Source organism: Molossus molossus, unplaced genomic scaffold, assembly GCF_014108415.1.
Source record: "Molossus molossus isolate mMolMol1 unplaced genomic scaffold, mMolMol1.p scaffold_m16_p_7, whole genome shotgun sequence".
In the NCBI taxonomy this organism is placed as follows: Eukaryota; Metazoa; Chordata; class Mammalia; order Chiroptera; family Molossidae; genus Molossus; species Molossus molossus.
The window spans coordinates 28,936,289-28,963,056 of NW_023425401.1; the positions used below are offsets into that span (position 1 = coordinate 28,936,289).

The 26,768-nt window shown below is 42.2% G+C and overlaps 1 protein-coding gene across 3 annotated transcripts in view; it reads left to right on the forward strand.

The window, feature by feature from the left end:
• ICA1 (islet cell autoantigen 1) overlaps positions 1 to 26,768 on the forward strand; it is a 147,561-nt gene that overhangs the window by 21,162 nt on the left and 99,631 nt on the right. For 2 of the 3 annotated variants that reach the window (XM_036246877.1, XM_036246876.1), the window contains exons 2-6: positions 3,429 to 3,465; positions 6,957 to 7,122; positions 11,294 to 11,366; positions 17,133 to 17,256; positions 21,221 to 21,419. In XM_036246877.1, coding sequence (XP_036102770.1) covers positions 3,449 to 3,465; positions 6,957 to 7,122; positions 11,294 to 11,366; positions 17,133 to 17,256; positions 21,221 to 21,419 — 579 coding nt within the window. In that variant the 5' untranslated portion in view covers positions 3,429 to 3,448. The remainder of the gene's footprint in view (positions 1 to 3,428; positions 3,466 to 6,956; positions 7,123 to 11,293; positions 11,367 to 17,132; positions 17,257 to 21,220; positions 21,420 to 26,768) is intronic. The other variant, XM_036246878.1, reaches the window with a different exon arrangement.

Consider the following 26,768-nt stretch of genomic DNA (forward strand, 5'->3'; position numbering starts at 1 on the left):
ATATAGTCCAGCAGTTTATTCAAGTAAAGTCCATTTCCAGAAAGAATTTTCCCTGTGTGTCTTTTAGCTGTGGTACTCAGACTTTAATGTGCTTAAGAATCACTTGCAAAGCCTATACAAACGCAGGTTCCCAGACCCATTCCCAGAGACTCTAGTTCGGCAGTTAAGGGGTGGGGCCCAGGAATCAGCATGTTAACACTCCAGAAGGTTTCAGTGCAAGTGCCTGTAAACAGCACCCTGAGGAACACTGCCACGTGGCATCGTAATCTGGAAGTAGCTTGGAAATCCAGGTAAAAGGGGCAGTTTCCTCAGTGATTTTATTATCTATTTTACCACAAAAGACTTAAATTATTAGATAATTTAATGATCAAAAATTGATCAAAAAGTTGTAGCAAATTAAATATTCGGCAGTGAAAAGACAACTTACTGAATGGGAGAAAATATTTGCAAACCATATTTCTAATAAAGGGTGAATCTCCAGAATCTCCAGCACTCCTCTGTGGTAATGCAATAACAAAAAAATTCCCCAATTAGAAAATAGGCAAAGGACTTGAATAGACTTTTCTCCAAAGAAGACACAAATGGCCAATATGCATAAGAAAAGATGCCTACCTTCACTAATGATCAGGGAAGAGCAAATTAAAACCATAGTGACATATCACCTCACACCTATTAGGATGACTGCTAAAAAAAAAAATAGAAATCCAGAAAATAACAAGTTTCTGGTGAAGATGTGGAGAAATTGGAGCCTTGAAGCACTGTTGGTGGAGCATTGTGAAATGGTGCCCTCACTGGGGGGAAAGCATGAATGTTTCTCACCCATGAAAAATAGAACTACCATGTGGTCTAGCAATCCCACTTCTGGGTATATAAAAATAAAAACAGGATCTTGAAGGGGTGTCTTCACACCCATGTTTATTGTAGCATTATTCACAATAGCCAAGATGCAGAAGCCATCTAAATGTCCATCAGTGGCCCAGCCGGTGTGGCTCAGTGGTTGAGCGTTGACCCATGCACCAAGAGGTCACCAGTTTGATTCCCGGTCAGGGCACATGCCCAGGTTGTGGGCCGAATCCCCAGTGGGGGGCATGCAGAAGGCGGCCAATCGATGTTCTCGCTCATCGATGTTTCTATTTCTGTCTCCCTCTCACTTCTTCTCTCTCTCAAATCAATAAAGATAAAAAAATAAAGTAAAATAAAAAATAAATGTCCTTCAGTGTATGAACAGATAAAGAAAATGTGCTACACACATACAAGGGAATATTATTCAGCCTTAAAAAAGAAGGAAAATTTGTCAGATGTTACAACATGGATGAACCTTGAGGACATTGTTCTGAGTGAAATAAGCCAGTCACAAGACAAAGGTCGCATGATGTACTCACATGAAGGAGCTAAGACAAACTCAGAAACAGAAAGCACAATGGTGGTTGCTGGGGGTTGAGGGAGGAGGAAATGGGGAGTTGCCCAGTGGGTATAAAGTTTCAGTCATGCAAGATGAAAAAGTTCTGGAGATCTGTTGTACAATGTGATAGTCAACAGTACTGTACTATACACTTAAAAATTGTTAAGAGAGTAAATTTATGTGAGTTTTTTTTTTTTTTACCACAATAAAAATATTAATCAGAAAGTACTAACTGTCCTAATAGTTCCTGGTGAAATCGAACTCAAGGAAAGAGTATAATAATTTCATTTCCTTGAGCAGCATCTTTTTCTGAGAAACTGTGATGGAAGCTTTGAGCTAAATAAAGTAAATGTGTCCTTGCTGTGAGGCTGTGTGGGCGGTTCATGGCCTCTCCATGATTTACCGAGCGGAGGGCAAGGCTGACTCATCATGAATGTCATTTCCAAAGCAACCCGTCCAGAAACCTGGATGCCCTCCAGAGGAAGAGATGCTAATTGTGGGATGCTGTCATTCCATGGCATCTGGCCACTAAGAAAACGTCCTCCTTCCTCTCACCTGAAGCCTGGAATTGCAACACTCAATTTAGTTCCATTAACTTATTTTTTAAAAGCCCGGGGAACTTTAAGCATTTTAGAGCTACTAGTTGTCAGGACCCTTTCTAAGGCAGAGGGAGAAGGATGGCACTGATTAGGTGGGAGCACGGAAGCATTTGGACGCTGAGCCTGCACTGGCGGCCAGCGGTCTGTCTGGCCAGAGGCCATCCCGTTAGGTAGTGAACTCAGGACTCTTTCCCGTGACCGGTAGGTAAGTGTGGCTGGGTTGGTTGGCTCTGCCCCTCCCTCTTGGTTGACTAGCTTCCATGAGTGGGGCCCATGGAGTGAGGGGCAAAGGCATCAAGTGATTCCTGTATTTACAAATGAGGTGAAGACACAATGTTAGTCTGGTAAAAACTGAAATAAACAACTGGATTGAGAGAAAAAAAGGGGGGGATTAAGGGTCAAACTCGGGCCCTGGCCAGTTTGGCTCAGTGGTTCGAGTGTTGGCCTGTGGACGCAAGAGTCCCAGGTGCGGTTCCCATTAAGAACATGTACCTCGGTTACCGTTTGTCCCCAGCCCCGGTTGGGCATGGGACTGGCGACCACTCGATGTATCTCTTCACACTGATGTTTCTCTCTTCCCCCCTCTCTCCCTCCCACTCTATCTGAAGATAAATGCAAAAATGTCCTCGGATGAAGATAAAAAAAATAAATAAAAATTAAAAAGAATCAAACTCGGGAAAAACAAAGGCAGTGGAAGGACTCAGAACACGTGACGTTCCTTAAATAAAAATTTATTAACTTAAAAAAAAAAACCCTGAAATAAACACATTTTCCTTCTTTTACCCTTCTTGGTAGCTCATTCTAGCAAATCAACTTTTTTTGGTTGGTTGTTTGTGCATTGGGCTGGTTCATTTTTAGAAATAGTGATTATGAAATATTTAAATCTCTAAAGAGGCACACACACATGCAGTATATTCGCCACCTAGCATAACAAACACCGTGGGTACAGTTGAAGTCCCTGCATATACCTCTTGAATAATATCCCCCCCTCCCCGCAGTGGTAACTGTTTTCTGGAACTTAGCGTTCACCATCCCTAAGCAATTCTTTACATCTTCACTATACATATCCCTATACTTTAATAGCATATCGCATTGCTTTGTATGCTATGGTCTCACTCTATATAGTCTTCTGCAGCCTTCCTTTCTTATCCAACCTGCTTGTTCATTTCTTAAACTTCATTTGGAATATTTCTTCCAGTGTTACTTAGCTAAACTATTCTCAACATCAGTGTACAGTGTTATTGTAGGATAGGGTTGGGCCCCTAAAATACAGCTAGAAATGGCTTAGATTGGAATTTTTATGTGTCAGATGAACATATAACTGTAATATAGTGTGTAACTGTTAAAATATTTGTTTTATTTCAGGTTATAATATAACTTACCCTCTCATGCTTTTTCCCTGCCCCTTCTCCCCAAATCATCAACAGTAGAAAAAGAAGAAGAAAACATGTCAGGACACAAATGGTAAGTAACGTGTTGTCTTTTCTGAATTGGTAGAGGCTAACGAAAGAGGAAAGCCCATATTTATGCTCAATAAATGTCTATTGCATAGAAAAACCAAGAGTCATATTAGCAATGAATAACCTGTTCGTCCCTATCCAGTGTTGAGTATAGTCAAGTTCAATATCCCTATTAAATGTAACATGGAAACCAAGCAACCAAAAATATTATATGTCTTCATCTAATGAGTATTCTCTAAGAAATGTTTTTATATATAACTTTTCTCTTGAGAATCTAATGTAGGCTTTTCTTCCCGCCATTTCTTAAAATGTAATGAGTTGATACATTTTTTTTTTATCATTCTTTTTTTTTAAATCCTCACCTGAGGACATTTCTTTCATTTTTTTGTTCAGATAGAGTGGGAGGGAGAGAGAGAGAAACATCTACGTGAAAGGGACACATCGAGTGGCTGCCACCCACACGACCCAACCAGGGCCGGGGACAAACTGCAACCGAGGTACATGCCCTTAGTGGGAACCGAACCCGGGTCTCACAGGACTGCAGGCCGATGCTCTAACCGCTGAGCCCAACTGGCCAGGGCTACAACTTCTAATGTTAGGGTTAAAAGGGAATTTTATGTAGGGAAACTATAAAATAATGAATGAACACAGACTCAGACTCATTCATTTATAGTCACGACTTCAACCTTCATGAACATTCAAGAGCCAGTCACTGTTGGAATTAATGGTGGTAAATAAAATAGATGTGGTGATCACAGAGTGATATTAGCACATTGGTGGTATTTATGTGACTGTAACCCGACTAAGCAACATGGTCGACACCTTATAAATTCCAGACCTGTTTCAAGCAAGGTTTCTGAACCCCTCTGAATGCTTGACCCATCAGGCAAGCAGATCTTTGTCATGTGTTACCACCTTTAATTCGTATCATGAAAAATGTGGTGCACGCAGCCCTGGCCAGTTTGGCTCAGCAGTTAGAGCGTCGGCCTACAGACCAGAGAGTCCCGGGTTCGGTTCCCACTAAGGGCACGTACCTCAGTTGCAGTTTGTCTCCAGCCCCAGTTGGGGTCGTGTGCGTGGCAGCCACTTGATGTGTTTCTCTCGCATCGATGTTTCTCTCTCTCTCTTCCCCCTCTCTCCCTCCCACTCTATCTGAAGATAAATGCAAAAATGTCCTTGGGTGAGGATTAAAAAAAAAAATGTAGTGCATATTTTTTTATTTATCAAATGCACAATTAATTACAACAAAGAGTATACTTTTTAATCCCTCCTCTCTCAGTAGAGAAGCAGTCAGGTCCAAATCCTCTTTAATATCAAATGTCAAACTTCAAAAGAACTTTTGCATCTCTTAAAATGTAATGAGTTTTAAAAGGTAATTAATAAATGGTTAGGGGATTTAGTTTCCCTGAGTATCCCTGTTTGACAGCTTTCTAACTAAGAGTTGTCAGACTGTTTTTTAACTGTTCCATCTTGCCTTGTTAAGACAGGGGATGGTTCCGTCCTGGGACCCTCTTAATGGCTGTCATAGTGTGGCAGCAGGCTTGGGGGAGTCACCTGTATAAGGGAGACTGCAGAGCCCCACAAAGTGGGCCCTTCCCAAAATCTGTCTCCTACTCACTCTGCCACTTGACTACCTGCTGCTGAAATCCAAGAGCGGCAGAGACCATTGGCGTGAGCGCTGGGATTGAGCGGCCTGGGCTGTAATCCTGTGTGACTTTAGACAAGATTCTTAACCTTTCAAAACCTAAGATTCCTCTTTTGTTAAATGACGTGGGGTGGAGTGAGGCATTTTCACAAGATCTTTAAAGTCCCTTTCATCTTTTCAAAATGGAATTGTTTTCTGTTAAGTTGTGACCTTTTGTAGGGGGAGGGGATACAGTATAAAGAAATCTACCCAATTCCCCATTCGGGGGTGGCGGTGTATCCTTCCAGTCTATTAATGAACATACTCTGTAGAGAGGTTATCTTTTACATAAAAGTTATAGATATTTTCATCTTACTTTCTATTATGTAAACTCATAATAAAACTTAAACCATGAAAGTCTCTCCAGTCCTACTTGTCTCTCTAAAGATAACCATTGCTGAGAAAGTCATCTGAAATCCCTTATGCCATTTTAAGAATAAATCTGTGAGTTGAAAATTGTAAGTGTTATCTGGAAGGAGATGATAAACCATCAGGTCTTGAGATATGGTAATGTAAGGCAGCTCATGTTTTAAGACACAGGCTTGGCACATTCTGAGTGGCAGCAGCATGCGTGGACTATGATGCATGTCTGTGTAGGAGAGACACCAAGGTCCTGCGTGGGCCTCTGGAGCTGGAGCTGGAGGAGGAGGAGGAGGGTGTAGACAGCGTGGGGGAGGATGGACCAACAGCAAACTGTCAGTTTGAGCTATTCTGCTCACTTTTACAGAGTTCCATTCCATTCTCAATTTTTTTTCCTAATTTTTTCTCACATGGTTTTTTATTTGATCTTCACTATGTTCTTCCTGAAGAATGTAAATTTTAAGCATTTATATTTAAGAAACTAAAGTTTTAATATCAGAAATCTGTAATAGATTTTTAAGAAATATTTTTAATATGTTTTTATTGATTTTTTTTTAGAGAGAAAGGAAGAGAGAGACACACTGATGTGCAAGAGAGAAACATTGATGTGAGAAAGATACATCAATTGGCTGCCTCCTGCATGCCCCCTAATGGGGATGGAGCCCACAACCTGGGCACGTGACTTCTCTGGGAATCGAGGGGGACCTCTTAGTCCATGGGACGATGCTCAATCCACTGAGCCGCACCAGCTGGGCTGTAATAGATATTTTTTCAATGTTTTTAGATTTTACTTGACTTTGGTAAGAAGTCTACCCTCTTAACAATTTTTTAAGTGTACAATGCTCGTTGTTAATTCTAGGCGCAGTGTTGTATCTCTAGAATTTATTTATCTAGCATAATTGAAACTTTATGACCACGGATTAGCAATTTCCCATTTCCTCCTCACCCCATCCAGCCCCTGGTAGCCACCATTCTACTCTCCGATTCTATGAGTTTGACTATTTTAGGCACCTCTGTGACAGATTTTAAGCATGCTGTTTTTCAGCCCCTTATCTCTGCATTTCTGCCATCACTTCTGTTGGCTGTAATGCCAGAGTGGAGAGGACATTGGGGTCTGGCTTTATCTCTGACTCACGGCTGACTTAAGCCTGTCACCCTGCCTGGCTAGGCCTCACTTTCTTCCCTTCTTCAAGGGGTGTGTCCTACCTGTTGATATCTAAACTCTCTGCAAGGTTCAGTTTCTCCATTTCCTAAATGTTATTTTATTTCTCCACTAATTTTAAGGTTTTGGAGTCCAAGCTGATTAACTTTTATGGTGTAATAACCATCAAAGAAAGAATTTGTGTTTATCGATGTTGCAAATGTATAATGTTTGGCTAAGTTTGTTCACATTGAACCCTCTTGGTCATTATAAAGGTCGTGAATAAAAGAGCTCTCTCAATGTGTTTTAGCAGTTACCCCTGGGACTTACAGGATCGCTATGCTCAGGATAAGTCCGTCGTAAACAAGATGCAGCAGAAGTACTGGGAAACGAAGCAGGCCTTCATCAAAGCCACGGGGAAGAAGGAAGACGAGCACGTTGTGGCCTCTGACGCGGACCTGGATGCCAAGCTGGAGGTGAGCACCGGGTTTCTCTCTGTCCCAGCCGTCACCCTGCTGCAGTCATGGTCCCAGAGTGGACTCACCTGGGCAAGCATAGGTGCGCTTTCTGTTTGAAATCTATTGTGAACAACTAGTTCATGAGGGAAATCTGGGAACAGATAAACTCAATCCCAGCCTATTATTAAAAAATCAGAAACAAAAATAAACCACAAATGCTCATGTAACTCCCCACATACCTCAGTTACTCATTTATTTTTTGCACTTAGTTGGAATGCGTAGCATGTGGTAAATTCTCAGTAAGTGTTTGTCGGTAAATGTTAATGCAATTAAAGAACCGCCGCTAGTGATGTCAACACTAGGGTCTGGCAAATGTTCAAGCTGATGAACAAAATAGACCCAGGACATAGAAGTAGGGTACAGACTGACAAACCTCAAGAGGGAGATGGGGTCCGGGGAGGGGGGAGATAAACCACAGAACTTGTATGCATGTATGCGTAACCATGGACATAGACAGCAGTGCTGGGGGGGGTGTGGAATTGGGAGAAGGGTGTCAATGAGGTAAAAAGGAAAAACATCTGTAACAAAGAATAAAAGAAAAAAGGCCCTGGCCAGTTTTGCTCAGTGGTTAGAGCGTCGGCCTGCGGTCCGGAGAGACCCGGGTTCGGTTCCCGCTAAGGGCACGTACCTTGGTTGCAGTTTGTCCCCGGCCCTGGTTGGTCGTACAGGTGGCAGCCATTCGATGTGTCCCTTCACGTCGATGTTTCTCTCTCTCTCTCCCTTCCTCTTTCTCCCACTCTATCTGTACAAAAAATGAAAAAATGTCCTCGGGTGAGGATCAAAAAAAAACACGCCCTGGCCAGTTTTGCTCAGTGGTTAGAGCGTCGGCCTGTGGTCCGGAGAGACCCGGGTTTGGTTCCCGCCAAGGGCACGTACTTCGGTTGCAGTTTGTCCCCGGCCCTGGTTGGTCGTGCGGGTGGCAGCGACTCGATGTGTCCCTTTCACATCGATGTTTCTCTCTCTCTTCCTCTCTCTCCCTCCCACTCTATCTGTACAAAAAAAGGAAAAATGTCCTCGGGTGAGGATTAAAAAAAAAAAAAGGAAAAAGGACCCTGGCCCAAGGGGCTCAGTTTGTTGAAGCATCGTCCTGTGCACCAAAGTGTTGTGGGTTCGATGCTCAGTCAGGCCATGTATAGGAGGCATCCGATCGATGTTTCTCTCTCACATGATGTTTCTTTGTCTCTCTCTCTCCTTCTTCCTTCCTCTCTCTCTAAAATCAGTAATTAAAAAAAAAAAGAAAAAAATCAGAATGACAACCAAAGGTCCTGAAAAGTAGATTCCAGTAGGCTTGGTGTTCTACCCTGGAAAATTAGTGAATTCACTAAGCAGATGTTTAGTGAGACTGATTAATAATACAGGAGGCTGAATTCCTATCTGGTTGATTTTGGAATACCAACGTAACTGGTAGAAGGCCCACTGACTCCCCGTCTTCCTGGATATTTTGCTGGTAGTTAAGATTAAATTTTTAAAAGTGTACTTCTATGAATGACAGGGTACTGAGAGGAAAAACATGACCTGAAAGAATTCAAAGTGATCTCCAGATTTAATATATAAGCTAAAATTAATGAGCTGAATATTTAATAGGACTGAAATAAAAAGCTCAAGATTTCAGGAAGCTTTCCAAGAAGGGTGGCCAGGATGGTGGAAACCATGATTATATTGGAATGGAGGGAGAGCTTTAAGGGAGATAGGTTAGTTGTCTGTTGTATAGGTAAGTCTGTCATATGGAAGAGGGATAATTCATGCTATGCATCCAAGGGTAGAACCAGACCCAGGGCCACTATTCATCGTACTCATCTCTCATGAAATTATCTCAAGTGTTGGTTGGTTTACCTATCCTTCTTCCACTAGGAGGTCAAATTCCATGTCAGCCTCATGCACCACTGTGCCCTCAGCTAGTCACACAGTACACATTCAGGAACTATTAACTGAACAAGTGTATATGTTAATGCAATTGATATTAGTTCCCAATCCTTCCCCTGTCTTTGGAATTGTTCAAATAGAAGCTGGGTTTAACAGGGATGTTCTAATGGAGATAGCTCCAGTGGAGAAAAGTACCACCAGAAGGTATCTATTCTGATGTTAGCATTCTAAATATAGTTGAAATTATTGTAAGTTACGAATGTTTTTCACATCTTATAGCCTTATGTAGTCAATACAAGCCTCATTGAAAAAGGAATTTAACATGTTAATTCTTAGTACATTAAACACAATACAGCCATTTTATACTTCTATTTAGACTCTTGCAGCAGAATTTTTACTGAATCAACTCTACTTGAATCCAAGTAGCTGCTGTCCTAGGCACAGAGCATCCAAAGTACTTTGGTGTGACTAGTAATTTTACACATGATAAAAGTTTCTGTTGCAGAAATGTTAATACCAATGTTCATGTTTAGATAGAGACTGGATTCCATCAATAAAACATACAAAATCGATGTACAAACCATTATGATGTGATCTTACACTGTTATCCACACAGGGCAAGCCTCTAAAACAAGAACTTTTATTCTGCTGGCACAGAAAGCTGTGTGCCAAGCTAAAATAATGGTCAGATCTCATTACAATCTGTTGGGAAGTTAATGTAGAAATGTTACACTAAGTGCAAATATTTGTCAGAATCGCTTGTCAGTAAAATCATTGTCTCAAAAATAGTGCTTAAGTACAAGGACAAGCGAAACTAACCTGACAGAAGTCTTTCAGTGGCTGCCACAGCAGAGACCGACCAGATGGTGGAAATGTTTCTTATCTTATTTTGGGTGTGGTTACAAGAGTGTGTACACTTGTCAGACTCACAGAACTAACACTGCAGAGGTCTTCGTTTTTACTGTATTTAATTTATACCTCGGTATTAAAAAGTGACCAGTAACAACAGATCAGATCCTGAATGCACGTTTTGAATGTCCTTGCTCCCGTATTTGAGAGTTACTGTGTGTTGGTGGTTTGTGACCCAGAATACTGATATCAAGCATTTGTTAGGGAACAGACTTCTGACTGCTGATTTTCTACTTTGTTTTATGGTAAAGGGTTGTTGTTGTTGTTTTCTTTTCTAAAGAGGTAGAGGATGCATTAAAATGAAATGAGATCCAGTAAAATTTATACTCTTTGTGTCCAAGTTTTATCATAATAAGCATTCCTGGGAATAGTTTTAATCTTTTAAGTATATATGTATGCCTTCATTTTTATTCATCTGGTCATCTATATTATGAAGCAGATCGTCTGTTTGGACTAAAATCATGAAGTGCTTTGTAGTACCAGGTCATAATTGCTACATCACCAGGGCCAGTCAGCTCGAGGGGGACAAGGGAAACCTTGCCTGTTTGTCTGCCAGGTTTTCTAATTGATATCAGCCCTGGCCTCCGGGTTGGTAGAGAAAGTGTGAAGTATCTGTTCCATCGTCTCCTGAGCTGTCTCAGTTTCTGACGCAAAGACCAGGTCCATGATGAGTTAAAAGTACAGCCCACCTGCTTTTCCTGTCATTTCTTCTGTGATGGCTATAGAGCATGACATTCGGTTTCTTCTCTGTATATTTTATGAAATCATTGGGAAAATACGGAGCGATGGGCCTGCTAGATAAGCTCTATTTCACCAGATGTCTTCTAAACAGACAGAACATTCAGCTGATTGATTTTTGTTTGCTTTTTATAGAGTTGTTGTAGCATGCCACAGAGGACATTAGGATCACAGACTAAGCTAATTACATGTTTTAAATATGATGCTTAATTGACAGATTCTCCATTAAAAAAAAAAAAGACAGAAAGTGGTAAAAGAAATAAATTAGATTATGAATGAATATTGGGGCTCTGGTTTTCCAAGTCCTCTACTTGGGACCTTCACTTAGGATTTCTGTTTTTCAGCTATTATTTCAGTTGTCTGGAGGAAATCGTTGTTCTGCAGATCTTCATTTAGATGGCAGAGATGGTGAATTCCAATAAGTACAGAACAATAGGAGCACATTGGAAGGCTTCAGGCGCGGTTTCTGTGTAGTACACCACGTAGCACCAAGCACATGTGGGCATGTGATTTTGTTTTCAGTGGGCAGATCAAACACCGTGATGATGTTCAGTGTAATTATTTTTTTATTTCACTGCTGTGTGTTTTATTTAGCATTTTGTTTGTATTTTTATTACAGCTGTTTCATTCAATTCAGAGAACCTGTTTGGACTTGTCTAAAGCAATTGTACTCTATCAAAAGAGAATATGCTGTAAGTATACCATAAGTGTGAATGTTGGTCAGTTAGAAATAGGATATTTTGCCCTACTGTTTCATTGCACATGTTTAGGAAGTAAGACCAAAAACAAAACTACTAGTTAGGAGTATCTGTCTTTGCTCTTTGAGTGGTAGAGAGGAGAGTCTTTAATAATTTTATCCGAAATCCTTTACATAGGCTGTTTATTTTTCAATGCAGGTACAAAAACAGAAGGATTTTTGAATTGGGTCTCCCTGATTAAGTACATGCCATTTATTTTTCTAATTATAAAAAAGTTTTCTCAGTGTTTATAGCCTGGGAATTTTTTAATTTGTTTTTTGTTTTCTAGATTGCCCTGGCTCTCTTATTTCTAATTTTGTTCTTTTAAAAAGGACCAGATGGAGTGAAAAGGCACATACAGTGACTTCACTGACAATGTTTTATTGATAACACTTCCTCATCAACATTTTTATGTTGGATGTTGTGTTATTAGGGAACAAGACTTTCCCATGGTGATCCTGTCTTAAAATGGTTACCAACAGAGTTGTCTCTGAAATGCTAATAAATACAAAGTTGTATGTTGGTATGTTTTTCTATTTCCCCTGGTAGGTGATGGCAATAGTACAATTTCTATATTTCTGAGACTAAATGGGAACTTTTTCTGTTTCTGACTGCCGCCAAACCTTTCCAATAATCACGAATTAACCACTGGTCTTTTTCCTTCATTAGTAAGGTTTTATTGAGACGATTTGGGGTAAGTACAAAGTCCTAGGACTTAGAGGCAGAATTCCATAAACGATCTGTGTTACTACTTACTAGTGTTGGAGCTAAGACTTCTCCACACCTGTAACTCCATAGTCTCGAGCAGTGAGGAAATCAGGCACATGGCACACCACACACACACACACACACACACACACACACCCATCTCTGTGTCCTGCGTTCATTCATTTCAGTTACAGGTCCATTTTGTCACCTAAATAGCTCTCAGGTTCTCCTCCCTCACTGCCAGTGTCTTGGGTCACCACCTTCCCTCTCCCAGTTGGCTGCATCGGCTTCCTAACTGGTTTGCCTGCCTCCACTGTGCCGGCCCCAGTCCATGGTCCCCCGAGCCAGAGAGCAATGAGGTTGCCCTCCCAGAGCTCCCAGTGGTCAACAATGATTGGAGCAGCAAAATAAATAATGATTGGGTTGCATTATAACCCATAAAGTAAAATAAATATGCATAAAGCCTATACGGAAATAAACAAACGAGGAGAGAGAGCTCCTCCTTATAAAATAACTCCAGTGACTAGCTACAGGAAGAAGGAGGGCGCCGCAAGGTCATCAGGAGGCAGACAGGACAGTAAGGACTGTGGCCGTTCGGCTGCTCTGCGAGTGTTATCATTCGTGCTGGGAAGTTTGAGGAGAAACCGGATGTTTGCGTAGTCTCATGTACTTCACCCTCAAGACTTTTAAGAATTATGAAAGGGGAAAAATCATCCTTTTATAGTAGAGAAACTCAGTAGACAGGCCCTGAAGAAGAGATCGAGGTGAACATCACCAGGGAAATGCATGTCGATGTCATGGAGCTCAGATACCGTGCACGCCACGTGTATGCTTTCTTTCCCCTAAACCTGTAACCCTAGTCTAATAGTGAGCACTCAGACAAACCCATGGTGAGGGGAATTCTACAGAAGTCCTGGCAGATACTCTTACAGGGCATCAAGGTCATGAAAGACGAGAAAGGTTGAGAACGGCCACGGATTGGAGGGCGCTGAGGGGACAGCAGCTCAGTGCACTGGGATCCTGGGACGGAAGAGCAACCTTAATGGGAAAACTAGTAAAGTTCCAGTAAGGTTGGGGTTAGTTAGTTAGTCAACACTGTTATACCAGTGCTCATTTCCCAGCTGTGATCATTGTGCCTTGGTGTTTGTAAGATGCTAACATTAGGGGCAGCTGACCAAGGGTATACAGAACTCTGAATTCTTACAGTTTTTCTATAAGCCTAAAATTATTCCACAATTTAAAGTTTTAAAAGAATGTACATTGGAACATACTGCTTCTCTGCCAAAAAGCCTCTAGTAGCACTTACCATAACATCCAGACTTCCATACCCTGGCTCATAAATTTCCACGTGAGGGGCACAGCTCACCCCTCCAGCCTTCGTCGTCCTCACCCGCCGTGTGACATGAGGCCTCTGCACCCACTGTTTCCTGTGTGGAGTGTCCTGTCTCTAATCATCTCAAGAGAGGCCCCTTCTTGTCATTCAGAGCTCAACTTAAGGGTCACCTGCTCAGAGGTACCTTCCTTGACCACCAGTCCAAAGCAGTTACTAATCTCTCTTACTCTCTGGTGTTGAGTTTGCGAGTCCATATTTTTTTATTTTCTGTCCCCTGCTGCTTCCACGGAAGCTTCATCAGAGCAGGTGTCATGTGTCTTGTTCATTTCTCTTAGGTCATTCATAAATTCATTCACTCTGTGCTGAGCGAATTCATGCTGCCGAGCTAATTGCTTTTATAGTTCCTTAGCTGCCGTTTTAGGGCACATCGGAAAATCTAATCAGCAATTAAATATGAATAGATTTTTATTTGTCTGAATTTTTAAACCCCAGTAAAGTAAAAACTCATAAACTTTTAAGTTATCTCGCCCTGGCCAGTTTTGCTCAGTGGTTAGAGCGTCGGCCTGCGGTCCAGAGAGACCGGGTTCGGTTCCCGCTAAGGGCATATACCTCGGTTGCAGTTTGTCCCCGGCCCTGGTTGGTCGTGCAGGTGGCAGCCACTCGATGTGTCCCTTTCACATCGATGTTTCCCTCTCTCTCTCTTCCTCTCTCTCCCTCCCACTCTGTACAAAAAAATGGAAAAATGTCCTCGGATGAGGATAAAAAAAACAAAACAACAAAAAAAAACTTTTAAGTTATCTCTTACCTTAGAAGAATTTTAAATGTCTGTGAATTAATTTCAGTATTTGAATTTTTTTAAAATATGTTTTTATTGATTTTTTTTTAGAGAGACAGGAAAGGAGATAGAAAATCGATGTGAGAGAGAAACATCCATCGGCTGCACGCCCCCTACTGGGGATCAAGGCCACATCCCGGGCACGTGCCCTGACCTGGAATCAAGCCAGGCAGGACCTCTCAGTCCATGGGGCGACACTCAGTCCACTGAACCACACTGGACAGGCAGTATTTGAATTTTTAACATTAGAGTTAAGGAATAAACGTCTCTTCTCAGAAAATGATGGCCACCTCTAAGGAATCCAACCTAGGGCCTGATGCAGCTCAAATTTTTCCATCACCCTCTGAGCAACACTGCCAATTAGTCAGAGTCTAGCTCTCAAGGAGAAACCTGTCCACCACCCCAAGTTCAATCCCCAAGTGTGCAAAGTAACTAAAAATGTTTTTTCCATTGCTTCCACCTACTTGGGTTTATTTAGGGGAGAGTACATTTCACCAACCACGTAATCACCCAGGTTCCATGAATGGGTTTCGTCCTAGCCTTCAGCTAAATGTGTTCATGTGTAGGTGACTCGAGGCTTCAAGGTAAAAATGGTGACAGTGGCCTCATGCTATTCTGAACAAGAATGTGAAATTGCTCTCCATAGGGAAAGATTCATTGTGAAATTGTGTGAGTCTCACATTAGTAAAGAGAAGAAGGAATAAAAGATATAAAAAAAAATTCTTATAATTATAGAAATTTTTCAAAGCTACATAGAACCATGGCATAAATATCAAATAAGCATTTAAAGTAAAACAAAGTATACAGGGATAACAAGGGGAAATTCTAGTTAATTCCATTTTCCAAGCATTTACCTGGGGAATCCATAGTTTACATGAGGTCCCTGTCCTGAGAAAGCTTGGAGACTCGTGGGAAATGGACACACCCATCTGCAAAGACTCTAATAACAAATGCTGAGGGGCATTGCTATCATGGAAAAATAGTGATCAACTGCTTCACAGAGGAAGTCGCCGTTGAGCGGGACTTTGACCAGTGAACTTGAGTTTGAGACAGAAGAGGTAGGAGGATAGTCATTCATCTCGCAGGAAGAACAGATTCTAAAAGTGTCTTCTCCTCTGGAATGTGGGGCTTGAACCACAGTCACAAATCAATAAGGGAGCAGTAGAGACTTTAACCTTGACCTTTGGGTTTGTGATTCCTGGTGAACACTCTGTAGCCAACGTTGGAGAGGCTGGGTCAGGAACCGGGTGCATTCTCAAAGAAATCTGATGGTTCGTGGAAATGGACAAGAATCCCAGTAGCTTTTAAAGAGCAGTTTTTGTGCTGGTCGGTTTGGCTCTGGTCGGGCTTGGGCAGGAGGCAACCAGTCGATGTGTCTCTCACATCGACGATGCCCCCCCCCCCTCTATCTGAAGATAAAATGGAAAAAAGTATCCTCAGGTGAGGATTTAAAAAAAAAAACAAAAAGTAAAAAGCAGTTTTAGCCCTGGCCAGTAGCTCAGTGGTTAGAGCATTGGCCCACGGACCAATGAGTTGCAGGTTTGATTCTAGTCAAGGGCACATACCTCGGTTGTGGTTCATCCCCTGCCCTGGTCCAGTCATGCAGGAGGCAACCAGTTGATGTGTGTTTCTCACACTGATGTTTCTCTCTCTCCCTCTTTTTCTCTATCTGATGATAAATAGAAAAATATCCTCAGGTGAGGATTAAAAAAAATAATAATAATAAAAAGCAGTTTTAGAGACAGATAATGTGAAATGTGAAATCAGAGTAGTAGTGTTCAGAGTACATCCGTTAGCAAATGCTGTGTGTAGACAAAATACATTCCAGGAAGCTCTGGTGTCACTCCTTGCTCAGCTGTGCGTGAGTGTGCATTCGGGACCAGTGACTTGTAACAGCTCGCTGCTCACTTTGTGGGTGCACTGTGTGTGATTAAACCATCTCCACTATAGGGAAAAAGAGTGTTTTGCTCTTAGAAACAATGATGCTATGGCTATCTTTGTATGTACATCTTTGAGCCCATTTTACTACTTACTTAGGGTATACTTCTAACAGAAGGGCAGTGTCAGGAGAGACATTTCTATTCACTGCCAAACCAGTCTGTAGAAAGCTTGGACCAGTCACTAGGCTCATCAGTAGTATCATCCGAGGTTGTCTTCAAATATAAGGACCAGTGTAAATATCGAATCATTATGTTGTATACCTGAAACTAACAATGTTGTATGCCAATTATGCATGAACTAAAAAAAAAAAAAAAAAGTAAGACCAAGATTAGGCATAACCAGTTCAGATTTGGGTCCAGCTCCGCATTTAAAAACCCCATCAACCTACCCACCCTTAATCCTCATCCCCACCACCAACCGAAAACCTGGGTCATGGATAAGGTGTTTGAATGGCTTTACAATCCAGTAGAATGTAACTCAGAAAGCAGAGATCAAAAAGTCAGTGAGAGAGAAAAACAGAAGGAAACTGACCCTTCATTACCGGCAGCCACCGAAGATTCCCACAGTCACACTTGACAAACTCATCTTTCTCATTTCGACTCGAAGCAGCACATTATCGGCTCGCTTTTCAGTACAGAGGTCATTTTCTGGTTCCGATTACAGGGCACCAAACCCACTGACAGATGTACTCAAGTGAATTCGATCTCTCGTTTTTGTAAATGGAAGAACAGCATGAAAGTTCAATGGAGGGGGTGGGGAGCTTACCTTGTAGCCTGTCACTTGGATTTAATTTCATCTCATCTTTGACTCTAGAGGAGAGAGGACCTTGGGATTTGTCTCTCTCCTTTGCTCTGTAATAAAAATGCTCATTGTTCATGGCTCCTTTTGGTCTCTTCCTCACCAGCCTTGTCTCAAGAAGAAAACGAACTGGGGAAATTTCTCCGATCCCAAGGCTTCCAAGATAAAACCAGAGCAGGAAAAATGATGCAGGCGACAGGAAAGGCCCTCTGCTTTTCTTCCCAGCAAAGGTGTGTGGCCTTCCTTGGGGCTCTGGTTGGGGGATCTGCTGAGAATGTGGGACCCACTTACTCACGAAGGGGAATTGCCCAGTGCTTCCTAGAAGACTGTTGTCTGAGACTGACAGGCTGTTCTGTTCTCAGTTGTTAGTCTGTTGGTACGTATTTTCTGGTTAAGATAACAGACACGATTTTTTCCCCCCACCGTATTAAAAATTTTAAAAATGATTTTTCATATTTTTTCTGGTCTATAGGGGGCATTTTATATGCCAATCACTGAGTACTGTCCTAGGCTTGTATTTGACCTTGAGCCTTGCCCCTAGCAATCAGCCTGGTCCCCTTCCAGCAGCTGATCAAAGCGGGAGCCTAATGAGACCAGGTGGAAGGGTTCCTTCTCTGCTCTCAGTGGACCAATTAACTTTAGAGCAGTATTGTTCACGATGCCCCGAACTGTTCTGCTCAGACCCTGGACAGCAATATCAGCCGCCCCACCTGGGCACCTGTGAGAAATGCAGAATCTAGGCCCCACTGCGGAACTGCTGAGTCTCAATCTGCATTTCAAGGACATCCCCAGTTGATCTCCATGCGCATTCAGGTTTGGGAAGCTCTGGTGCAGAGAAAATTGTGCTAGGTCAGTGCCTTCTTTTTTTAACGCTACCATGACTCATTTTTATGGTCTGTGGAGAAGAAGCGGGAGCCCTGGCACACAAGTTGCACTTTGTGCCTGAGAAATTGACACCTTCTCCTCCTCCATCCCCAGTAACTAGCAAGCCTCCAAAAATGTCACTCACTTGTCTTAGGCAGGATTATACCTAAATAAGGCTTAAACGTAGTTTCCAAAAATATTCAGGCTACAAAAATTTCACTTCCTCAGTTGTCCAACATTTTCTTCTCCTATTAATTTCTTCTTACTGCTTTCCCTCCCTGGGGCCAAGGGCAGGCCTGTCACACGCGTCTTCCTGTGGGGACCAAGGCAGGTGGAGTGGAAGAGAGACCTACCATGTCAGAACGTGCCACTCCTGGGCATTTTGGTTCTTCCCAATGATATCTGGACCCTGACCTCGTGAGCGGTGCCAACTTTCCTAGTTGAATGAGCCCATTTCTAAAAGTTCTATACCCCAGTTTTCCAAGGAAAGTGTTTCCTTATAATCTTGAATTTCTTTTAATCTTTTTATAACATTTTCCTTATGAAAATGATAACTCTTCATTCTAGAAAAATTTAATAACAGGAAAGACCAAAAGAACAAAATAAACACCATACACACACACACACACACACACAGATTTTAATAGAGACGATCCAGTTTTGACCCCTTGATACTTTCTATTATATACAAGGATAATTGATTCTTGAAAAATCTTTCTTAAATTGGTGTTTGTTAACCATATAACTATTACTAATTTCAGTGGGAAAATTCTTATATAGACCTGCAAGTCAATATCAGCATCCATTTATGGGAAACAAAACTAAATCTCAGGACACATCACTAAAAAAGTTACCATTACTGATCACATGGTTGTTTTGTAATGTGGCTATCTAGTGATACCCTTTCAGACTTATATGTCAAATTATCTCACACAGCACACATTTGATACCTGAAGTTTATAGAATCTGACCTTTGGATACAGATAAAAACAGTAAAAGAAGTCAGCAAAAACAATGCAAACGATACATGAAAGTATCACTGCTACAAACTAGCAATCTGCCCCGGAGTCCGTAATGTAATGCAGCTTAGGCAACTTTGCAGTTTGGACGGTGGCCTCCTGTAGGATGGCTCTGGTTTCGCGGTGCTCAGCTACTTACCAGGTACCTGGCATCCTCAGCAGTCCTCCTAAACATGAAGAAGTAGGATTACATAAAACTCGCGTGACATTGAATTCTCGGACCTTGAATGGACATAATTTGGGATGTGCCAGGATTTTAAATATATATATATAAACAGCATTATACCATACAATTTTTGTAAAGTATTGCATGCTGGTTATTTAGCAAACTGATTTTTCTGATCAAATAACACAAACCACCTTTTTATGTTTATATATACATTTTGTAAACATCCATAGCATAGTATTCTGTTGTCGAAGCATCCGTGATAGAGTTCACCCGGACCCTGCGTGCACTTCCTGGGCACTTCCACCTTCACCCACTGCAGGATAAATGTCTTTGCAGTAGACCTTCAGGCACTTCATCCACTGTTCCCATTGGGTAGATTTTCATGAATGAAAACGTGGGACAGTCTTTCCCTGGAGCCTGATAGTTCCGCTCATTGAGTTTTCCCTTGGTCTGGATCAGTCCCTGATACCACAAGTGAAGAGCTTTTTACCTGTCTGATTTTATATGAAACAAGTTATAGGAAAAAATGAGGTGCTTTTATATGTCTTTTTCTTTTCTCCAAGATCTTAATCTCTGTCATCATGTCATTTCATCTTCAAAAGTTTTGGTCCAACTTGACAACAGTCAAAGAAATCGGGAATATTTTATTCACAAGATGCTCTTTCAGCCAGTTTAGGAAAAATGGCAAAAGCCAAGGGAAGTGGGGGAAAAAAAAAAAAAAACGAGTCCAGAAATAAACAGGATCCTTAGGGGGACAGCTGTGGACTTTTTCTCCCTTTCAATAGAAGGCTTCGATTTTATACACCTTCACTCCAGCGTTTGTTGTGCTGACTTCTTTGGTAGTCATTGCTACAACTGCTCATTCAGTTTGATGAATAGTGAGTATTAAATTTAATCCAGTGCTGATAAAGCGCAGGCTTACTTTATGACACAACAATATGCCTTTGAAAACAGCTCGCAACACCTAGGTAGGCCAATGTGAGCAAGCTGACTTTAAAGAAGTGCTGAATATTTATACAGTGCTTTATAGGCAAAAAGGAAAACCGAAGAAAATAGTAAAAGGATTTTCCCCTTAAACAGTTTATTGCTGTATCCATAATCTTATGGGGCTGTTTGCATGGACGGCATCGTCCACATTGAAGAACTGCCAGGACCTGGCTTCAGCTCACTGACACCATTGTCCCCTCCACCTGGATAAGTTTGCGTTTAAATTAAAATGTAAATATTCATCTTATTTTCATTTTTTGAAACTTTGCCCTGCAACGTCATGCGGATGACTTTTTTTTTTTTTAAAGAGTGTAATTCATCTGATATTACTGTTTAGGGTAGGAAGGTGGAAGTATCCCCCTCCCCCTCCAATAAATATTTTATTCAAGGTTTGATATGTATCAAGCATTATTATTATCTCTTTTTTGCTGAATAAACGATAGTATGTTATGGCCAATATTATAATTATTTTACACCCACTTCCTTGTATAACATACATTCATTTCTGGTGTAATATCCTTAAGTTTTGTTTTTTCGTAAGGATCAGATCACAGAACCTACTGAAAGTACCTAACACATGGCATAGTAAGGCCTCTGTACATGCACTTCTCTTCCTTCCTAGACCATTAAAAAATGCTTCTATTTGTGCTTCATTCCCTGACAGTTGGGTCAAGCAGCAGATGCCCAGGCCTTTGGAGAATAATCAAAAATGGCCTGGCCAGGGAGACCCTAATCACACACAGGCCCGTCCCTCCCCAGCGGGCCAGCCTTCAGAGGAGCATCAGGCAGAGAGTGGCCAAGAGTAGACATGGAAAATAGTTATTCCTGGACCTTTCTCCATTAACACAGGATTGGTTCAAGCTTCCAGCGAGTATTCTTTGCCTAGGCGTGAAGCCATGCCCAACAATACTGATGGAAATACTTCTCAAAAGTACAGTTAAGTAACAGTAATCTGAGAGATCAGTACATGGCTAATCATCTCTGGCTGGCACCTCAGTTCGCATGCATTTCAGTTAGAATTCATCAAACATTTCTACAGCATCTTCTGTGTTCCAGGCACTGTGCTAGGCTCATGAGGTTAAGCTTGGTAAATTGTCAAGGATTCAGATTTCTAGCCCACTTAGTTTCAAGATTGTGGCCTTATCCTTGGTCTAGGTTGGCCTTGCGAAATCCTCTGTGTCGATTTCACCAAGAAGTGGAGACTTTTCGGCATCGGGCCATCTCGGACACTTGGCTGACGGTGAACCGCATGGAGCAGTGCCGGACGGAATACAGAGGGGCATTATTATGGATGAAGGACGTGTCACAGGAGCTTGATCCAGACCTCTACAAGCAAATGGAGAAGTTCAGGAAGGTAGGTGATTTTACAAGGGTTACCAAAGGGGTACCTGCTGGAAGGTAATGAGGTGTGATTTGAATCCTTCTAGTGAAGAAGACAGAACTCAAAAGCACCAAGGATATAATTAATCATCACTGGTGTCTTTTTATGTGACAGAACACCAATTAATGTGATCTATAATTCTCTAAGGATACGAGTGGAGAGACAGCTGGAAACTGCTGGGACTTAGTTACTGGTTCTAATTGAAGTCAGATTTTCATATAATGTGCGCTTTTGTGAGGTTGTCACTTTTAAATGTCTTTTCATGCGTAACCAAAAATCAAGATTAGATCAAATGCAACTGGAAGGTGAGGACAGACTATTGTGGAAATCCTTTTTAATTACTAATGATTATTACAATTAATGGAATAATAATGCTCCTTTGTTTTGTGAATTGGTTCAGAAGCCATCAGGTTTAGTTGTAGGATTAAATAATGTGGTATTGACTTCATGTGTAATAGACCTCTTCAGAAATTTGTATGAGGAAAAGATCTAGCCAAGGAGATGAGTATGCTCCTAAATTTCCCTGAAATAACTAGTGAGCAGCAGAGAACAGTGATTCCTTGGTTTTTTAATGATCTGTCAGTTTAGCTGTTTGGAGATTTGTTCAAACAAGGATACATCCCACCACTAGGTGGCAGTCGTGCACTGAGTATTTATGAAAATGCAGAGAGATGTTTGTTTGCGTGTACAGGCTTGGGTTCTTTGTTTGGTTGACTTAGATATTTCTGAGTGTGAAAGAAAAAAATAAAGCAAATGTTAGGTTTGACATAATATTGTATCAACTGTCTTATTACTCATTTCAAATGATTCAGTAATATTGCTCAAAATCCCTAGATTTCTTTTTAAGCACACCATTGCAGAACTGTGAATGGGGAGCGCCTCTCATACACAGGAGGTTGGATGTATGGGACGTGTGTGACATGTTGGATAGGAGATGTGAAGGGGGAGGAGGGACCTCTGTTGCTTAAGAATAAGGTTACCAGTTCTTGACCTAGGTATTAGATTCATACAAATTCTTTTAAAAGTCAAGTCTTATTCTGGTTGGTAATTTAGAATCCCTCTCTATGAGGGAAATCAGAGTCCATTTTACGTCTGATCACAGATGACCTTAATGTGTTAGCAGCATCTAATTTCTTGGTAAGGCAGGCTTCTGAGCTCATGGAAAATCAGAACTGAAAAGTCCTTTAAAAATGAGTTAGAGTCCTGGCTGGTTTGGCTCAGCGGTTAGAGCGTTGGCCCTCAGACCAAAGAGTTGCGAATTCGATTCTGGTCAAGGGCATGTGCCTCGGTTGTGGTTCGGTCCCTGGCCTGGTTGGGGTCATGCGGGAGGCAACCAATCAATATGTCTCCCTCACATCGATGTTTCTCTCTCTCTATCCATCTATCTCTCCCTCCCACTCTTTCTGAAAATAAATGGAAAAACATCCTCGGGTGAGGATTAAAAAATAAATAAAAATGAGTTAGTGAAACTCACTCATTCTCTAAAAGAGAAAATCAGGGCCCCAAAGTAATAAAACTTTTCAAGAGTTGCTAGCTAGAGTTGGTGAGCCCAGGTCACCTTTGAGATATCCTGACTTTTTTATCAGGCACATAATTCAGTTTGTCTTTGATACTTTATTTGGAGGTTGAAGGAGGTTGGGGAATGGAATGGAGAGGTTGAAAAAAGAAAAAGGAAAGGAAAAAAAAAACCCTGAACATTATCTGCAGGGTATGGTGCCAGTCACTTTATATCTACTACAGCTTTTAACCCTCATAATAACCAAGGCAAAGATTTCATTTTATGGCCGAAGAAAATGGTACCTATTTTAAGTGACTAGCCCAGGGTCAGACAGGGCACTGAAAGTCAGAATCCTAGAAAATTATGCATAACATTTTCTCTAAGAGAAAAAAAAAGGGGGGGAGGATTGAAGAACATACATAAAATTTAAAAGGGAACTTTCATAGTAATAATGCCTGTCCTGTGATTTATTCATTCAACAAACATTTATTGAGCACCTTCTATGTGCCAGATAATAAAAGTAAACTTATGATTATTCTGGAAGGCCAGAGAATTTCATGTGGAATTGTGTTTATTTGGTTTTGTTTTGGAGGGTGGTTACTAGCTGTGTAAGGATGAAATGAAAACCAAGCCCTTCGTCATTTGGTTTGCATGTTGAAACATTACCCACTCTTTAGTGTGATCAGTCTGTTGATTTTGGAAAATATGGTTGAAAAAAAATCTTTGCCATAAAGAAGTAGCTGAAGCGATGCCTTACCCCAGTCCCATGTGTACTGGATTTAATTTAATAGCAGAACATGGTGTACTTAGAATTTAAGGAAAGAATTTGAGAAGTCAAATGCGTGTATATATTTGACGAGGCTGGACTTTCATGGGGACAGGGACTGGACTGGTTCTTTGCTGCCATAACCCCAGGCGCAGCCTAGCACCTGTCCCCAAGTAAGCACCCATGCCGATGGCCTGTTTCCAGCCGTGGAGTCGGAGGGGCCAGAAACGTGTTTTCTCAAACCTCTAGGGCATTCTCACCACATGCAACTGACCTTAAGATGTTTTGGAAATTGACATGTGTGGTTTTGCAGGTAAGCAGTAGCAGTATTAATTTGTGGCTTGCTGCCCTCTTTGGAATGAATTTAAATTGTGGAGTCTGCTATTCGCTTGGAGTTCATAACATGAAATTTAACTTTGAGCGAGCTTTCGTGTTTTGTCCCAGTTAGGATTCTGTATTAAATGGATCTCCATTGACCTCTCTGGAAAGTGTTCATTCTCAGTCCTCTGGGTGAGAGGTCAAGCCCCGGCTCCTTAGGTGCCACTGTGGGGTGGGGAACTTCAGCCTCCCTCGGGCAGTGGCTCTCAACCTTCCCTATGCCGCGACCCTGTAATACCGTTCCTCAGGTTGTGGTGACCCCCAGCCATAAAATTATTTTCATTGCTACTTCATAACCGTAATTTTGCTACTGTTATGTCTTAGGGGACTCCTGTCAAAGGGTCGTTCGACCCCCAAAGGGGTCGCGACCCACAGGTTGAGAACCACCGCCCTCGGATCTTCCTGCCACAGTCAGTTTCAGCTGATGAATCCTGAACTAAAGTAGCATTTTGCTATAAATTCTGTTCTTTGAATTCAGAGGAGACAGAATGCTAATTCATGCCTCACACGTGGAAACCCCCTGATTGTAGTCTTGAGTATACGTCCACTCATTTACTCATTCATCCAGCCAGTGAGATTGGAGCTGCCTCACCGCCCTCCTGCCATGTGCAGGCCCTTGGGGGCAGAGCAGGGAAGCCCGACGGGGTAGCACAGGCTGCCACCCTGAGGGGCTGCCTGCAGGAAGGGCATCTGATCAAGATGTGAAGGAGGGGTGGGAGGAGCTAGGTGGAGGGAGGAGGGACAGCAGAACAGAGTTCCAGGCTGAGGAAGTAACTGAGATAAAAGCTTTTAGGGGAAAGTACATCTAAGGACCCGAAGGTCCCTGCAACCAGAACATGGAAGGCACAGTGGATGTGGGGATGGTGGTGCCCAGACCCAGGGCTGCTGAGGTCAGCAGAGCCAAACCACAAGGGACAGCTCCCTGAGAGGGCATGGAAGGGTTTGAGATGGGGATAGGACATAATTAAATCACTATTCTTGATAGCTCATTCTGAATTTTTTTCATTGCTCTTAGAGAGGAAGGAAGGGAGAGAGAGAGAGACAGACAGACAGACAGACAGACATCAACTGGCTGCCTCCCAGTCGGGGATCAAACCTGCCACCTGGGTATGTGCCCTGACCAGGAATCAAACCTGCCACCCTTTGGTGTACAGGCCGATGCTCTAACCAACTGAGCTACACAGCCAGGGCTAGCGCACTCAGATTTTAATGTGAAAGATTGCAAGGACCAAGCCTTCAGTCTGGGAACGCTGCTAGGAGGCTTTTGTGTGAACCCAGACAGGACATGGGGGCCTGTGGAACGAAGAGGGCAATAGCCAGACTCCCCCGCAGCGCCACTGTAGTCACAGAGCTCTTCATTCCTGTTAGATACGAGCAAAGGAAGTATAAATAAATAAAGAGCGAGACCAAGTCTTCTTTCACCTCCAACCAAGGCTGTTTCCATAGTGTTTTCTGAATGCTAAGCAACTTTTTTAATAACACACAGGGAGCATGCCCGAAATGATGAATGAAAAACTTAAAATCAAACGAAGTAAATAATCTGTTTCCATTCTGGCAGCCTTTGAAGCACACAGGCCGGATGACAGAGCCCTCGGCAGCGGCATTAGTACGCATTTGTTAAGTGCCTGTATTTGGGGATGGAAATACAAAGAGGTGGAAAAGCTTGATCCCAGCCCGCAAATAGGACCCTGCTAGCTCATCTGTTCCTTGTCAAAACGACGGTGATCAACAAGACACCTGGAGAGTGGTCACTTGCAGCCCGTCAGACTGAGCACTAGGACGCGGTGGACGCATCTGGGTGGGCGGGGCGGGCGGCGCTGTGGAGGCGGGAGCCCCCCCTGACAGTGACTCACCCCAGGAGGGACATGGACAGGAGGCTACACCATGAAGTATTTTATGAGCAGTTCCATCGGGTGATATATGTGCCCTTTGAAGGCAGAGTAAAAGGGTATGATTTAAAAATAGAAGCCAGCTTCTTGTAGCCGATTACATCAGCCTAAGCTGTGAGCTCCCAGAAGCGCTTTTGCAGCCCGACGCCCTTGAGAGGGTCCTCCTGTGGTCAGCTAAGTGTCTTGTTTTTCTTGCAAGTCAGAAATGGGATGGAGGGTAATTATTCTAAGTGGAATAAAAGCTGTGTTAGGTGTAAGAAAATAGTTCGAATCCTCTGAAGAGATCACATGAAACGTATACGTGGGCACTGGTATGAGTTGCAGTCCTTATAGACAAGGACGAGGCGACCGGCGTTGTCATGAGGGCCATTTATTAAATGGCTCAATGAAACCCTCCAGCATTTGTCTTATGTTTCATCACCATAATTCAGAAGGGGATCTAAAAGGTAAGAAATGTGGATATCGCCCCCGTATTCTCCGGCTTGTGTCTATTTAAAATAGTGTTCGATTTATGGAAGCCATTAATTCACCCAAGTCATATTATCAAAGGATATGTCCCTGGGAGAAGGTTTATTAACAAATGGTGGTGGCTTTATAGGTGGGGCCTTATTAGGGTCATCAGTCAGGGGCGTTCCTGTGTCCTGACTGAAGGTTCGCCTCTGTCGAGCTTGGCCAAGGACTAGTAAACAGCAGTATTGACATTAGAGGGTTTTTTTTTTCCTGTGGACAAAGACGGGTTAATTAATTTGACAGTATCATTAATTACGGCTAAAATCATTGGTCTTTGTCAG